The sequence below is a fragment of the Telopea speciosissima genome, chromosome 10 (assembly GCF_018873765.1).
Source record: "Telopea speciosissima isolate NSW1024214 ecotype Mountain lineage chromosome 10, Tspe_v1, whole genome shotgun sequence".
Lineage (NCBI taxonomy): Eukaryota > Viridiplantae > Streptophyta > Magnoliopsida > Proteales > Proteaceae > Telopea > Telopea speciosissima.
In genome coordinates this window covers 55,503,493-55,520,094 of record NC_057925.1, presented here as the reverse complement: position 1 = coordinate 55,520,094, position 16,602 = coordinate 55,503,493, and the positions used below count along the sequence as shown (strand labels likewise).

At 38.1% G+C, this 16,602-nt stretch overlaps 2 protein-coding genes across 4 annotated transcripts; one reads left to right on the top strand and one right to left on the bottom strand.

Annotated features, from left to right (window-relative positions):
- The first annotated feature begins 1,121 nt into the window (after positions 1-1,121).
- Positions 1,122-4,246, top strand: LOC122641481 (probable prefoldin subunit 2). Of its 3 annotated transcripts, none has more exons than XM_043834729.1 (2): positions 1,122-1,236; positions 3,576-4,246. In XM_043834729.1, exon 2 carries the CDS (start codon positions 3,586-3,588, stop codon positions 4,033-4,035), a length of 450 nt encoding a protein of 149 aa, XP_043690664.1. In that variant the 5' UTR covers positions 1,122-1,236; positions 3,576-3,585; the 3' UTR covers positions 4,036-4,246. The 3 variants fall into 3 exon arrangements, with proteins under 3 accessions (XP_043690664.1, XP_043690665.1, XP_043690663.1); XM_043834730.1 differs by having other exon boundaries at positions 3,562-4,246; XM_043834728.1 differs by having other exon boundaries at positions 1,123-1,236; positions 3,584-4,246.
- Positions 4,247-11,373: 7,127 nt separating this feature from the next.
- LOC122641693 (transcription repressor OFP11-like) lies at positions 11,374-12,346 on the bottom strand. Its single transcript, XM_043834981.1, has one exon. It carries the CDS (start codon positions 12,206-12,208, stop codon positions 11,531-11,533), a length of 678 nt encoding a protein of 225 aa, XP_043690916.1. The 5' UTR covers positions 12,209-12,346; the 3' UTR covers positions 11,374-11,530.
- Positions 12,347-16,602: the final 4,256 nt, after the last annotated feature.

Below are 16,602 nucleotides of genomic sequence, written 5' to 3'. Positions count from 1 at the left end.
GTTTGTGATGGATATAGAATTGGAACAACAATTGGAAAGTTTGATTAAATGGTGAAATTACTCGACTGCAATGTGCCCAACATATCATTTATTAAAGAGGAATTTTGTACCGATTTTTGTTCCATAATTATGGAAGGTTACACTCATGTGTGAGATGCGCTAGTTTTGCTTAATGAAAAACATCATTCGTGAGATTATCCCAAAAAATGCCTCTGTCTGAGTACTTTCGCACAAGCAAAAATTCAGGTGGGCAACTAGTTATGGCTAAGTTCCTTTCTTGCAATTTGGGTTTTGGTTAACAATATAGAGGTAGAAGAACTAGTGATTTACCTATTCTGCTAATTATTCATTCGATCCTCTGAAGGGATCTACATTTTCTGATTAAAAAAAAGGAAGAATGTTTTCAAATGTTCATCCCTTCAGGAACCTAATTAAGTCATAATCGATTGCTTAATACTCTTTTCGTGGTCTGGAAAATCTAGTTCAGATAATCATCCCTTGAAATGGGCAAGAATGGTGTTTGGGTTCCAGCCCTAAACTTAGCCAGGAGGCTGCTCCAATGTGTTTAGAAAACTCGCATAAGCGGATTGCATGTCATTATCAATTCGTCCCATAAAGGAGACAGGCATTAATGACCTTAAGATGGTGGCTGACCTTTTACTGTACGATGAAAGGAAAATTTTTCCCTTAAAAAAGGACAAATTTCATTTATATTATACTCGATACTGAGGTGGGAAGATTTTAAACCACAACATCACTTTTGGATTGAGATGTTTTTTCAACTTCATACAGTAACGGCATAAATTAATGATGAAACTCACCTCTTAGAGTCCGGATCACATCATGGTGGATGAAGAGATTCTCCCTCCATCCTGGGTGAGGACGAAAAAAACTGTGCGTTGTCCGATGTCTCCGATTCAGCTCGAGTTAGATGATGTCAGCGATCCAATTCGGGCTGGATCAGTGTGTGTTCCAAATCAGGCCGAAACGCCTGATCCGATTCGAATATCTAAAATGAAAAAATCATGCTTCTACACAGCACTCTCTAGAAGTGTAGATTGGTAATTTGGTATCTCCGCTCCGCCAAAGACCAGAACCCCAAAGTCCAACTCCTAACCCGTTCCAAGCCTGCATCCCGAAATTCTTGCCCTCCCATCCTCTGTTCGCTACTCGGGCAGCCGACATCGACGACTAGTCCCTACCCACCATCTCCCCACTCCGTCCGTCGAACAGTTGGTAAGCCCTTCTTTCTATTTCTCCCGCTGTGTGTGCGTGTGGTTTAGCTGAAGTAATCCGGCAGTTGGGTTTCATCGCAAGTTGATTGAAGCTTGTTTTTTTTTGGGGGGGGGGGGGGGTGGAGGCAAATCGTTGCTGGTTTTTAACTTTGATCTTTTGAATGTATCCTTTGTTTGTCCCCAATCAATTTGAACCCAATACGTTTAATGGCTATGGGGGACCCAAATCCAGGGTTATGAATGTTGGTGGCAAGAGCCATCAAATTCAGACTCTAAAACAATGATAAGTAATTCATCCGGTCTTGCTTCTGTTTTGTTATATGGTGCTTGAATCAATCTGCTTCTAATTTGTAATGTGTTGTTTGAATCAATTTTTACAATGATCAGGGTTAAGTAGCCTTGCTTTTCTAGTTGCCTGAATCAATCCATACAATGATATCCATTTTAATACTTGTTTGTTTAATCACAACATTTTATTTTAGTTGCTTGAATTCCTGCCCCGCTTGTGAAGTTCCTGAGTGAGTCCTTAGAGTGATGCTGATTATAGAAGTTTTTCAATCCCTATTATTCCTTTTTCTTTGTTCTTGTAAATCTTAAAGTCTCTTGAATTTAGCACTTCTTCAGCACAAATGAAGAGGGAGCTCCAGACTTACAAATACTCTTTGATTTTTTTTCCATCTTTTTATTGCATTGTAATGAAAATTATGACATCCCTCTCTTAATTGTAAAGCACTACTTATTATTTAATTTCATACAATATCTTGAAATTCTTAAAATATGTATTGGACCGGGAAGAGAAAAGGGGAAAAAATAAAGTCTAAGCGCATATGGCATGAAAAGGAAATCCAATTTCGGTAAGACTTGATCTGAATCGTAGTTCAGATCCAAGTCGGTTCAGTGAAGGCGACCATGAAAGTCACCAAATGGGTCAGTCTTTTCTTTCAGTTTGTCCCATATTTGAAATAAAAATAAAGGCGTGGGAGGACGTTGCAGATCTCCGGGACGGATACAACTTCTTCTAACGCTAGAAGACAACGGGAAGACACCCGGGACCAGAGCATGTCCTGAAAGAAGCATACTGGACGGGTGTGCTTCGACCGTGTCTCCGTGGCGCAGTTGAATGTAGATATTAATATTATGAGCGCGAGGTGCAGGATACCCGGCCGAGAAACTGTGCTTGAGATTTTGCTATACATCACTGCACAGACATTGCAAGCCGTGGCTTCAAGGACGCTTGAGTTTAGGAGGGGAAGTATGTCATTCCATTCCTCCTATTTATCTCCCCCTAGTCCTATTGGTATTCATTGAGTTGATGCTTAGTGCATAATTACAAGTGAATTACAGAAATGTGGTGCAGTGTTTGGTGGGTGGGAAAAGTGTGTTGGAGGTAGAAATAGGTCTAAGATGGTTCTTTTCCTTGAGTGTATATTGCTTTATCAAGTCAGTTTCTCAATATGGAAGAAAAGGAGAATTTATTTTTAGGGAGAAAGTTCTCTGTCCGGGAGTGTGGCCTAGGCCAGCACTCCCATGAGTCTATCTCTCTCCTCCTTATTTGAAAAGACACTTCTACCCCCTTGTTTTAAGGAGGAGAGAGATAGACACATGGGAGTGCTAGCGTAGGCCACACTCCCGGACAGAAAACTGCTTCCCTTATTTTTATTAATGACCATGAGTTTTTCAAAATTCTCTTGGAAGTAAGGATTACATCTGTTTATGGATTGTGGTGCTTTGAATTTTCACTGATAAATTTTTTTTAAAAATGATATGTGAAAGAAAAGATGTTTGTGTCATACTTGAAAGAAATTTCCACGTTTCTTTTGTCTGCTGGTGATTGCTCTCCCACTCTCCTCTCCTCGTTACAGCATCTGCTGGATTAGCCTGGTGGTTTGTTAGTTGGTTTCTATCTGATTCATTGAATTCGCTATTGTGCCATTGAGAAATGTCTGTTACTATTAGTAGGTTTTATCCTTTACCAGATGCTTGGTCATCGTGTTTGTTTATGATTATCTCTATTAATTTAATATTTGATTCCATTTCTTAGAGGGAGCATGAACATGCATAATATTCAGATGACAAAATGACATACTTAAGTATGGTTATTTTAATTATCATATATTAGCAGCAAATAGCTTATTGTGGTTTGCAAACTGAAAATAGTAACTCTGTTAGTATAAGATGCACTGACTGAATGTTTATAATTCTTTTTAGTTTCTTGATCTACAAAGAATATTATCCTTACATAAGTGAGTTGTGAAAATCCCCCAAAAGGACGTAAATTCATTTTTTGGGGGTAAGATTTCATAATTATTGTTTTGTTTCCTTTTGGTCTAATTCCCTAAGGTTTACAGCCATGTCAAACAAAGCTGAGGGTGATGGTAAGGAACCAGTGAATGAGCAGGCAATTGCCAACATATATGGCAACATGAGGTCTGAAATCAACCAACTTCACTCAAAAATTACAGAATTGGAGATGGAAGTGAGCGAGCACTCTTTGGTGATTGGAGCCGTACAGCCACTTGATCCATCCAGGCGATGCTACCGGATGATTGGAGGTGTGCTGGTGGAGAGAACCATCAAGGAGGTCCTACCAGCAGTCCAGCGTAACAAGGAGGGTCTTGAGGAGGTGATTTCTCGGCTAAATGAAGCCTTGGAAAAGAAGAAAAAGGAGATTGCTGAATTTGAAGCAAAATATAAAATCAGGATAAGAAAATCAGATGGTGAGGTTAAGGATGATGGAGGTCGGAAGGAAGGTTCTGCTCAAGGAGTTCTTGTGGGTCCTGCGGGTGCTAAGAATGAATAATCAATTGTATTGAGTTTTTTGTCTGATGAATTATTTTATTTTTGTTGAAATGAAATTTTGGTTGAACAGTTGTTGGTGTTTATACTAAATTTATATAACCTTATTCTCTATACAGTGAATGACTGATCATTGACCAAGCACTTAAGTAGAAAATAATTGAAGGGTAAATATCCATCCTTTGGTGCACGCATATGAATAAGACTCTTAGGGACCTGTCTCTAATTTCTATTAATATGTTTGCAAGTGCAACTGGTTAAACTGTTTGGCTGTTCTTGGTACTAACATGCCCAAGGTGTGAATCAACAGCTGAAGCTTAATTTGGTACTAACATGCCCAAGGTGTGAATTAACAGCTGAAGCTTAATTCTGTATTTATATTGGCTTGTTCTCTTTGGATACCACTGCATGTAGCCAGTAGGGAACTTGACAATCATTGGGTTTCTGGTCTCAGGTAGCTGGGGTCATGGAAGGCCTTCCTCATCTCATCAGGGAAGTCATTCACAACTATATCTTCATGTTCTCATCATAGTTATCAAGGCGGGAAGGCGGCCATGGCGTTTTAGAGGGTCAAAATTCAAGGCGACACCGCCATGGCGCCCAAGGCATCCAAGGTGTTGCCTTGATAACTATGGTTCTCATGCTATCTGGGTAAGCAGGGGACTGAGATATTACTATATTAGGCACTTCTTGATCTATATTGTCTGTCATAACTATATCATCTTTTTTTTGTATGTTTTTTTGGATTGGGGGGAAAAGAACTAACCTCTGTCCAACTGTGCTACAATATGAGGGTTAGTATACACATAGTAAGAATGATATGATTGTGCAAAGACATGTTAAGCTACTGTTTATTAGTAATAGTACATCAAAGCCAGCCTTGACCTACAAATTATATTACAAAACTTCCACTCTAGTTGATGAGCACAAGATATTATAAGAGAATAAAAGAATAGATGCACCTAATTAAAAACATCTATAATAATTTTCCCTATAAACATCAAGGCTTTATAAACAGAAGGCAACATCACAACAAATCATTATAGGGTGGAGGTTTTTTGTCTAGGAGCATGGCCTTTGCACCAGCGCAGGGCCAATGGGAGCGCGTGCAGAAGCATAAACAGGGATAGGATTTTTACTTTTCATGGGGGTGGGAGTGGGACGGGCGGTCATTTCAACCCATCATGTGTCTAGGTGCAGGAGTCACGCTCTTGTACAGAATCCTTTTTCCATATTTATATATCAGAAAAATTAAAATGGTCCTACATGCATTATCTAGTCTAATCTGCTAATCAAGCACAAGGAAGAGAAGCAAAGTCAAGGGATGACTCCTGATTCCACTTACTAGAACCTTAACTGATGGCCATCATTGCATTTGGATGGGGGCATAAGGGAATTGTGAAGGAAAATTTTGACCTCCAGCTCCAACACATAAGGAGGGTTGGCGATAATGATGATGGTGGATTTTTGAGTGAAGGAAAACTTTTGCCAAACTGAATGGATCAAGTTTTGTACTAGGTTATATGGGTCAACGATTAAAGGTTAGTGCCCTTACTTGAGTCTTCTTCACTCCTAGTGCCAAAGCACAATGTGGGACAGAGACAGAGAAGACTATGAGTGGAAGCAGTGTATTTTTCTGTTTTTGGGTTGGGAAGGTTTGGAGGGATAGATAAGATTCCCAAATTGAATGGTTTGAAACGAAGGGTTTTTTTGGGTTGATTTTAGATTTTAGGGTTTTGCTATTATCACCGAAATAACCTCAGTTATAGCGGATTTTCATCCTCTTAAGTGCGGTGCATTGTTCAATGCACCTTTGAAGTGCATGTGGCCAGAATTTTTTTTCTGTCTTGTTCCCTACTCAGTATAGTGGTCTAGTTCCTCTCGTAGTAAGGCGGAAATGACATTTTAACCTCTCTCAGCCAGTGTGTTCGGGCAGGGGGTTAGGTCGTTATTTCCCGTCCCCTATGAGAGGAACTGGACCACTGTACCGGACAGGAAACAAGAGACGATAATGATCAATGTGGCCACTCTACTTGGGAGGATAAAATCCAATGCGCAGATGAGATACACCATTCAATGAACTTTAAAGGTGTACTAGGCAGTGCACTACCCTTGAGAGGATAAAAATTCCAGTTTTAGTTCACTGATTCTAGGTACTGCACTCTTACAGTCTGAATTCAATGATTTAGAATGCACTTACCACCAAAAAAAATTGATTTAGAATGCCATCCCTACTTAAGATCAAATTAATCCCATCACTATCAAATGTCCTGCGTGTACGTATAGAATGTATAGCCATTATAAATCAATTTTATTTATTATTTGATGCAGTTTGCCGTATATGGTCCAAATCCTCCATCTGCAACGAAGAAACAAACAACAGAAATGTAATTCAATTCATTTGGTTAAAGTTACGGATTTTAAATTTGTAATCCGGGTTGAATCGGGTTCTGCCGTTTCTTGGATCGGCCAGAATCGATCCCTTAATTCTGAAAAATACCCAACAATCTAATCCCAAAAACCTTAGAATAGACCGCTCCAAATATTCAGGGCTGACCATCCAATTCTGATTTTTGAAATAGTGGTTACAAAGATGTGAACAATACAAATAACTTAAGATTTAAGAGCATACCTAGTGCACGAGACTCCCACTATTATGGGGTTTGGGGAGAGTCATAATGTATCCCTTATTGCTGAGAGGCTATTTCTAGAGCTCGAACCCGCAATGGAGCAAACCTAACTGTCACACCAAGGTCCACCCTCAATAAAATTAACTTAAGATATGTTTCATTATAAGTTAATGATGAGTGAAATCTATGATAATTTGTAGACATTTTTCACCATACATCCAACTAAACATCTTGTGGAAAAGTTTCCTTTCTATTCTTTTGCTTCATTTGGTGTTGGGCTCACGTTCATGTACTCGAACGTACGAGAACAGCTCCCAGCTGTTCAGATGGAATCCACTCCATGTGGGTCCCACAGAGTGGATTCCATCTGAACAGCTTGGAGCCGTTCTCGTATGTTTGCATACGTGAATGTGAGTTGGACTCCTTCCTTTGATGGACTAAAATTTGTTCTACTGTGCACTTTGTTCCGTTTCCTTTCACCTCTTGAATTAAGATTCAGAGGGTATGCAGATGTGAGATGCCTCTATCTCTCTAGATGAGGGTTTCAAAAATCGATGTGAATTGGATCGGGAATTGGCTGAGACTGATTTCGATTTCTGACATACTAAATTTGGAATATTCATATCAAGATTATCTCGATTTCTGCCATTTCAGACCCATTTTTTGGTTATTTGGACCAGAAAAATCGACAGGGACCGATATTCAAATTCGTGAAATTGACCTCCATGGATTTGAATTCGATTCCATCAGCCGGAATTAGCCTGAAATTAAAAATGACCTGATTATTGATTCTGGAATCGACCTGACTTCTAAAAAGACCCGATTTTTTGAATTAGGAATCAGATCCAGCCGATTCCTCAAGTCGTGGTCCCTCTCGGCCCCTTGGTGGATGCTGGACATCTGGTCCGTCTGTAACATTTATTGTAAGTTTAAAGATTAGAATTAGGCGTAAACCAACAAATTGAAAGAATATATCGTTATCCTTGCCAGGGGAACAGCAGACCAAGGTCTCTCTCTCTCTACACCTATGTGGCTAATTAATTATTAATTAAACATTAGATGTTTGTCTGTTGTTTCTCATAAAGATTAGTTGTCTAGATGAGACAATAACTTCACTATTAGCTAACTAATATTGTTTATTATTGGGTTACCAATTAAACATGTTTGTATCGTTCAACTATCCTACTCTACTATTCCACATTTGCCCACATTGCTCATATGCAAGTGGGTTCTGGTCTTCTAGATCTACCTCTCCTAGTTTCCACCGTGACCCATGTCATACATCTTTCTTCTACTGGGCTCCCAAATAAAAAATAAATAAATTACAAATTTTATTATTTACTTTATCTCTATCAGCTGACCTATGTACGGATAAAATTAATCATTGGTCTTTGATTATTCATGATGTTCCCATAATATGATCTTTTTTTTTGGTCTAAGGTGACTTTTGATTTCATGCAGGATTTTTTCTTGGGGAGTGAATGGAACAACTATATTATCTGAGGGAAAAGCTGGGCACACTATCGTACACTGTAAACCATTGTTATTGTGTCTGTATCTCTTTTCCCGTCTTTGAAATGACCCTTGACCTGCTTGTGTGATACCCCCATTCCGCTTTCTTATTGGTGTCATCTATTATTGGTGAAGTTTGATCTTAGTCTAAAAAATGTTGTGATGTTCTTTCGGCAAATCGTTTTGTTTTTAAAATGCGTGTAAATGACCTAAACATGTAGAGGTTATCGGGATCTTTGATTTGATATATATTTCATTTTATTTTTTGTTCACATCTCGAACCTGACCTGGTGTGTCTCTAAGGGTAGTTTTGTACTTTTTAGATTAGAATTTTCTTATATATTGTAACTATCTCTTTGAGAAATGTGAGAGAGGACTTGTATTATTCTTCACTAAAATAATGGATTCGTACTATCACTTGATCGTAGATATCGCTTCTTTTTTAAGGGTGAACCACATAAAATCTTGTTTTGCATGTATGATTTCTTTTTTTTTTTCGTTTTCTTCTATAAAATCATCATTCTATTGCGTTGTTTTTTTAATATCACCCGATAGTTTATTGTCGTGTGTCTATCCCTCGCCCATTATTTGATTATGTTTCATTCAAGGTTTTAGTAAGCGGAATTAGAAATCGATCAAACTCGGTAAGAATTGGCCTAAACCCACTCAAAAGAAGCCGATTTTTTTTTTAAATTGAGAATCGAAATGAATCAGCATACGGATCACTGAGAAGGTTCCTGAACATATTCTCCTCATGTCTTTAGGAGATTCAAAAATATACATTATTGTCTGAGCGGATCTCACGTATTTACAAATCTCCCACTGAGCATGCTTTTGTTTTACCCGGTGAATGGATTGCCAAGCATGAGCAGAGAATTGGCCTTATTAAATGATTCTATTATATCCCTTTTAAGTGGGCTCCCCATACACTTGGAGCTATGATTTTGCATATGAGTATGAGACTGATAGGATACGATTAAACCAGCCACTTTTCTGGAAAGGAGACAACCTTGGAATCTTTCATGTGAGAGTTCAGTTAGAAACTAGAACTCTTCACATTTAAACCATTTACCCTCACATGTGAAAGATTGAGGATGGATCTAGATAAAATTTGAAAGGCTTTGTCATCACCCTATGTTTCCTTACTAATTTGGATGTGGTCCACTGTATGTGTAGCTTTGGTATATCTGACTTTATATGTAAGATTTCTAAAAAAATTTTTACATGTGAGACGAATAACTTAGAAAAGATAATATAAAGATCTAGGCTCTAACACCATGTTGAAGGGTCCAACTCAAAACCGTAAAGCATTAAGTGAAGATAGCTCTTCAAGATTATCAGTATATGAAGACGCCAAGTACTTGAACAAATTAATATAAGACTATAATTCTTTAACTCTCAATATTCTACAATTAAATAATGGGCTTTGCTTTTTGGATAAACATGGTTGGTTATATTTTCACAGTAATCATAACGATTTTGAAGTCCTTCATACAATAGAGGGTGATCTTCTTTTGTCTGCTAAAATAAAAATAATACTATAAAAATTTATGTATTATACAAAAATATCATTATCAGAATATCTCTTCAATAATCTCTGCTATTTTCTATGGTCTCATCAGAATCGCATTCTCAAATGTAAGTCTCAACCAAATCCTTTTTGATCATTAAGAACACCAACCGATGGATTGATTATTTGCAATTGGTACCCAATGCCTAGTCTGTCTCAGATGACAGGCCATTGTTTTGCAGTACAATCTCAGGGTATCCTTCAAGGGCTTAAATAGGCTGCTGCAATGGAATGGAAAACTTTAAACATCTGGATAGATTTGAAGGATCCGGTGGCACTTCTTCTTGAACCTGTTGAGGGACTATGGCTGTGACATCTTGTCTCCTCTTTTTTGGATATTTCTTGTCTTTCTTGCAACATAGTTTTTCTTGTATTGCATGATACTGATGTAATTAAGGTCTTTAAGTTGTTAGCCAATCGGGTCATGACAAACAGATTATCCGTAGTACCCCATGGCAGTGATGTAGATATTTTTTTCTCATCTCTTTTGAATGAATTTTTCCATTACCAAATAATAATAATCTCTACTAATACTCCCAGATGTTGGGGGATCTTTATCCTCTCAGGTTCCTATCCGGTATAGTTCGTACGGTTCTTCTCATAAGAGGCAGAAACAACCACCTTATCCCCTGCCGGAACATACCGTCCGAATAGGGTTCATCCCATCTTATTAGAGGCACTAGGCAACTATACCGGACAGGAAACTTGAGAGGATAATTTTCCGAGATATTGGGTGGTACTTTTACTTCAACAGGAAGTGGTGAAGCTTATAGTTGAATGAATAATTTCTCGAACTCCAAAACAGCGTATACGATCTATGGGTGAGAAAGTGTAAAATCCCATTGGCACCTAATAGAGGAAATGTTCTATGCACTGGTGGCGCAGGATGTGTCCAGACACATGGGGTGAGTGAAATAATCACCCGACCCCCTTAATGGCCATAATGACGGTCCAATCCTCCCCCATGTGTCTGGATGCAACTTGTGGCCCGTGCACTCATGGGCAGAGATCAACGCCCCATTATAAAACAGTAATATGACAAGATTACCGGGAATTAGGGATCAACTATGGAACCCAAGTCTTAGTATATCAGACAACGTGTCTTCTGTTTAAAAAAGAAAAATTGTCACAGTAACCTATGAATGAACCGCCAGAACAATAGTTCACAGATAACACTTAGCACAACATGACTAATCCCAAGTTTAACTGTTCATAAGCACGAAGTGACTCATCTCCAAGTTATTATTAACAATTAAAAATGGACAAAATTGAGATTCTCTCTCTGTTTATGTTTGCCATTTCTTGTTTTTTTTTTTTTTTTTTTGCTCTCAGTCGGCCAAATCTTAAAGTGCACCAATGAGACAATCTGAACCAGTCACTCTGGATCCATACCATAGAGCAAAATAGCAAATTAATGCATAGACAAGGTTGGACATAAATTTTATCTTTTATCGATACCTAACCTAACAAAGCAACCCTTATTATTAATTAATTAATATATCTCTATCCACTCTTGAGTAGTCTTATCAAGGATCGTCTATCTGTTCTGTAGAAAAACTGTGGGAAGAAAAACAAAAAGAGAGTGATAATGATGAAGATAGACTCAGAGAGAAAGAGAGATTGGAAACTATAAAGACAAGATCATAAAAAGGACTATATATACAGACAAACAAAAGTTACAGAAGCAAAACTACCCAAAGAGAAAAACAAATCATATATATCTCAACTGAAATTCCTAAAAATGGAAAATGTATTGGTGAAATAAGAATTTTTATGAGATGGAAAAATTAAACCAACCGCCGTGAAATCGTACACCGGCCGGAGACCATGTCGGAGCCGGAAGGATTGTTGTTGACATCCGATTCCGTCGATTTTGTCATGAGATTAAGAAGGAGATCTGCAAAAGCGCCGATGATGAACTTGTGTGTTTGCTTAGGATTAAGAGTGAGATAACACAAGAGCAACTCGTGAAGGTAATCCCAATCAGCCTTCACGTCAAGCAATTCGCGTGCTTCAACCATTTCCTGCATTGATCGCCTGAAATCCGAGTAAGGATCTGGTGAGTACGTGGAGATAGGAATTCCTCCACTCAATAGTTTCTCTGTTTCTTCTGATTCAGGAGGGGATTCCAGTGGCGATTCGACGATGGAGTTAGATCGACCAGGGGATGAGAAGAAGAAGCGTTGTGAAGCGAAGATTGTGGCGAAATCAGGGATTGTAGTTTCGAGTAGGTCTTCGGAGTACTCTGATGATGAGAAGTTATCGCTGGAACGACTCACTGATTTAGAGGTTGAGTCGGAGGTGAGATCATATAACGAGTTGAAATTCTTCACCAGGATCGACGTTGTCTCTGTGCTGCGTTCGTGATCGCTCGCTACGAGTGGTGTGCGAGGAGATTCAGTTACTACCGGGCGTTTGCACTTAGAGAAGCAGAGATGGAGGTTCTTCGCTAGCATATTCGGCATTTTTCTGCTTCTCTGCAAGGCAGAGAGAACGAGAAGAAAGGAGAGAAGGTGAGAAGATAGAGAAAAGGGGAAGAGGAAGGGACGAGTGGATTTATGTGTTTGTAATTGCAAGTGGAGAACAGAGAGAGGGAATCGTTACAGTGAAGCGTTTTTATTGATTGAACGGGTGAACGACGGTGGAGAGAGTAGACACTGGACCATCATCTTTTTTTTTATTAATTGGATAGTACTATTACTGATTCAAATGGTCACTTTCTAACCGTCGGATTTGTCAGAATTATAAGGACGAAGCCTGAGATTCCAGGAAGACATGCACATGATGTGGGACCAGCTTATGATGTAATGTATAAGATGATTAACATTCACTATTCTGTTAAACTATTTACTTAGTTATTGTTTTGTTATTTTGTGGTTATATATAACGTGAGAGATCAGAGATGTATCGGACGGTTATGGTTTCTTATCATTTTGATGTGATGTGATATGATTTGATATTTTAGTGGGACCTTTGAGTTCCCAATTTTGGGATCCTGTGGGTCCCACTACTTTGAATGAGTACTTTAATCTTACCTTCTGAAGAATTTTTTAGGTTGGTTCGAACCCGGTTCTATTTAGGTAGACTATAAGTACTGTCTACCAAAACTTACTCCACTAGGTCTATGGACCATGGTTGCACGTGGGGTGTAAGCCCATCCACTTTGGTAGAGAATGAAGATTGCTTATGTGATAAAAGAGCCAAATCGTCCTACCAAACACTATCAATTTTCTCACTATAAGCTTCAACCATAATTACCTAATTGGTGTAGTCCTCTATTTGTAGTAATGACTTCAGTCCGGCTAACAACCTATTAGAATGCAGCATTTTGGATCTTAGGCATAAAAAAAAAAAACCAATAATGTATCTGACATTTGATTGGATATGAGGTCAAACTGTCAAAGTCATTGTGAAAATAACAGTTTACCTCCCTGTTCCTAGAATGGATTAGGAATTGAGCTCAGTATGTTTTATTTCAATTCCAAAGAAGTGATCATCATTTTTTTTTTAAGAAAGCAAGGCTATTCATTGAAGCGAGCCCAACGCCAAACAAAGAAAAATAGAATACATAACAAGGATAGATAACATGATAAACACGAGATTTGGATATACGATATCTAGAACCAAGGAGTAGAAATTGACCTGGTCTCATATGCCATTGACAGTGTCATTCAGGCTAGAGGTTGGTTCACAAACACTTTCCTAATAAATATGCTGTAAACACTACTTGGTTTAAGCGCATGCACATACGTGCCAATAAAGGGATCCCCATATGTGCCGAGTAGAACTGCGGCAAGGTAATCGAAGTCGACGTAAGCATCAGCAAGGTTATGGGCAAGCCCAGAAAAATAAAAGTTGTGGATACAACCAACAGAACAGCTGGACACATAACAAATATCCATGATGCTGCAGGGATCAGGATGGATGGGCATGGCTGACATAACCATGTGCATTCCCACCAAGGTGACAGACAACCTGTCAGGTCCTCACAATCCCAAAAACCTGCATGGCCGACAAGGCACCACGCAAATCCAACAACAACTCATCACTAGATCATTACCAAATTGTAAAACTTTAAATATAAGGGGGAAAAAAAGATTTAAGGAAAGGCCGCCAGGGTGTTGAGCATGTGTCATCCTCACTCCTCCTTTGGAAAAGACCCTCTTAATCTCTTATGTCCAACCCTGTTATTGGTGTATGTTGTTAGTTTATCGAAAGTTGATGGCATACCCTACCTTCTCCTAAAAGAAAAACATGATTGTATGGCTTATATCAACACCTTTTTTTTCTTTTCTTTTTTTAAAGCTTTTTAGGTATTGGTTTTGATACCCATATTAGTCACTGCCAATATTAATACAATACCGATATGGATTGGCTAGTATCGGATCGTATCGAGTGCAAACTAAAAAACTAGCCACTTTGGGACTGATTTTCTTGATCCGTATTGGAATTGTATTGATAATCGAATAACATAATACTTATACGTATCAACACCAATACATAAAGCCATGCTTATTACATACTAATGTATATATGTATGGATGTATGTAAGAGATAAGGAACATGCTTAAATTTAATTTTTGGAAGCATCAATTATAGATAAACAGTGTTTGCCAAAATATAATTATTGATAAACTGTGGAAGTACATGTCCTCGTCTTACTCTGCAAGTTCTTGAAAGCACGTGGAAAACCCCGGAATGTGTCTTGGCTCTTGTACACAAGGGTGTTTATTGAGTTCATAAAACGTGTATTAAGAGATAATATAATACCAATTGGTACATTTGATACCTCAGGAAAGCTCTAAAAATGTAGTTTTTTAAATTAATAAAACATTGAAGCTTGTACCTACCTTCAACAAAAGAGGGTGTGCTCCGTAAAAAGTAAAACATTAACGCTAAGATCTATGTTTCAGGACGAATAATTGTCCTCTTCGTAAACTGTGGTTTTGGCATACACTATTACCGTTGCAGTTAATTTATCTGTTTTTTGATTACCCAAAAATAATAATAATAATAATGTTTTTTATCTCTTATTGATTAGTGGAAAATCTTAAATCAGCTAATGGGATTTTGTCCATCACCTATTTCAAAAAACTGATTTTTTTTAAGGATTCAAGGTAATGTCACTTCTGATATAGAACTGTCTAAGGCCTGATTTGATATGAATTTCATAGGATGATTCATCTATTTTTTTTTAAAAAAAAAACCCCACCATTATGTTCCAGCCAATAGCAACTATCGAAACATAAATTTTTTTTGTCAGAGTTTGATCGACGCCCAATTAGTTGCATTGGATTTCTTTTGAACAAATATGTGATATTCATCTCGGGTTTAGATTCTATTCGGACCAATAGCATTCCTCAAAATGAAATATTTTTTTCTCGGGGTCCAATTGACATCCGATCAGTTCCCTTGGACTCATTTTGACCAAAATAGGTGATATTCATCTCTGGTTTTTCAAAATTTTCGGGATTTCTATTTGACCAACAACAGCCCCTAAAACAAAAATCTTTATATATATATTGAAGTTCGATCAACGTCTGATAAATTGTGTCAGATTCCTTTTGACCCAAATCCAATGATTCATGATGTTGCTAAATGGGCTTTGTGTTTTCAAAGGTCTGGATGTTGGGATTCCCTCTCTAGAGGAGCTCATGCCTAATTTGAAAAAAAAATTCTTTGCTCCACATAGGTGAATAAAATTTGACCCCATAAACAGATTTGCATACACACGCAATACATATACATTTTTATTTTTAGAAGTAGTTTTTTATCCACCACACTCCCATGTGTCTCTCCTCCTCAAAACATGGAGGCAAATGTATTTTTTCATATGCAGGAGAGAGATAGACTCATAGGAGTGCTGATGTAGGCCACAATTTGAACGAACAAAGTTCTTTTTCCTTTTTATTTTTATCATTAATTTTTCATTTTTTTTTCTTTCAAAAAGTTTGACCCCTTCTTCCAATTTTATTTTCTTTGTTGACACAAAAAAAAAAATGCCCTCTCATAATAACCAACATCAAATGTGTTCTTTACCAAAACAAAAAAGACATCAAATGTATAGGTGGTGTGGTGCAAACAAGGTGCGGTTGGTTACACTAAGCCTATGACCACAATAAATGTTGTCCATATGTATAAAAGGATCGAGTTCCCTCCACCCACGATGAATGAGATCTAATTCACCGAGGGGTGAGAGAGGGCGAGAATGAGTATCATAAGGGTATTTTGGAACATACTAAAACCCTAGCAAGGGTTTGTGAACCCTATGATGGTGGGTGGAGGAAAACTTTGCCTTATATAAAAAGGTGGTCTGAAATATTTTAGTTAATTAAAAGTTTAGCTTCGCATGTAATGATCTTATGTCTTATATGTAAGACTCTTATTTTTTCTATGCAATATAGGTTGGTGACAATTCATACTCACCATTCATTGTTACACGAACATTATCCCCTAAAAAACATGTGGTCTGTGGAGCTTCCAAAGCTCTCCCTAATGTCCCTAATTGACATCCTCTACTTCTGCCTGCCCGTACTTTTGTGTGCGCCCTACACACAACGAGGCACGCAATGACCGCCTTACCCCCACTCGGACAGGGGTGAGGCAGTCTTTGCGCTCCCCGTTGTGTGTAGGGCGCACACGGAATTAGGGGCAGGCAGTAGAGGATCCGGACTCGTCCCTAAATGCAACACAATAAGATAATAGATTTCAGCATGAATTTCATTTTGTTGTGACACTATTTTCCTTACAAGTCTAATGGTTAAGAACCAGAGAGACTAATGCTTATCTGTACCATCTTAACAGGACAAGGATTGATCTAGGCACGATTTAGATCCTTGGTGACATATATCAAATTGAA

Bases quoted from the DNA above. Each gene is read 5' to 3' on its own strand.
- LOC122641693 (XM_043834981.1), bottom strand. From the start codon at position 12,208: ATGCCGAATATGCTAGCGAAGAACCTCCATCTCTGCTTCTCTAAGTGC.
- LOC122641481 (XM_043834729.1), top strand. From the start codon at position 3,586: ATGTCAAACAAAGCTGAGGGTGATGGTAAGGAACCAGTGAATGAGCAG.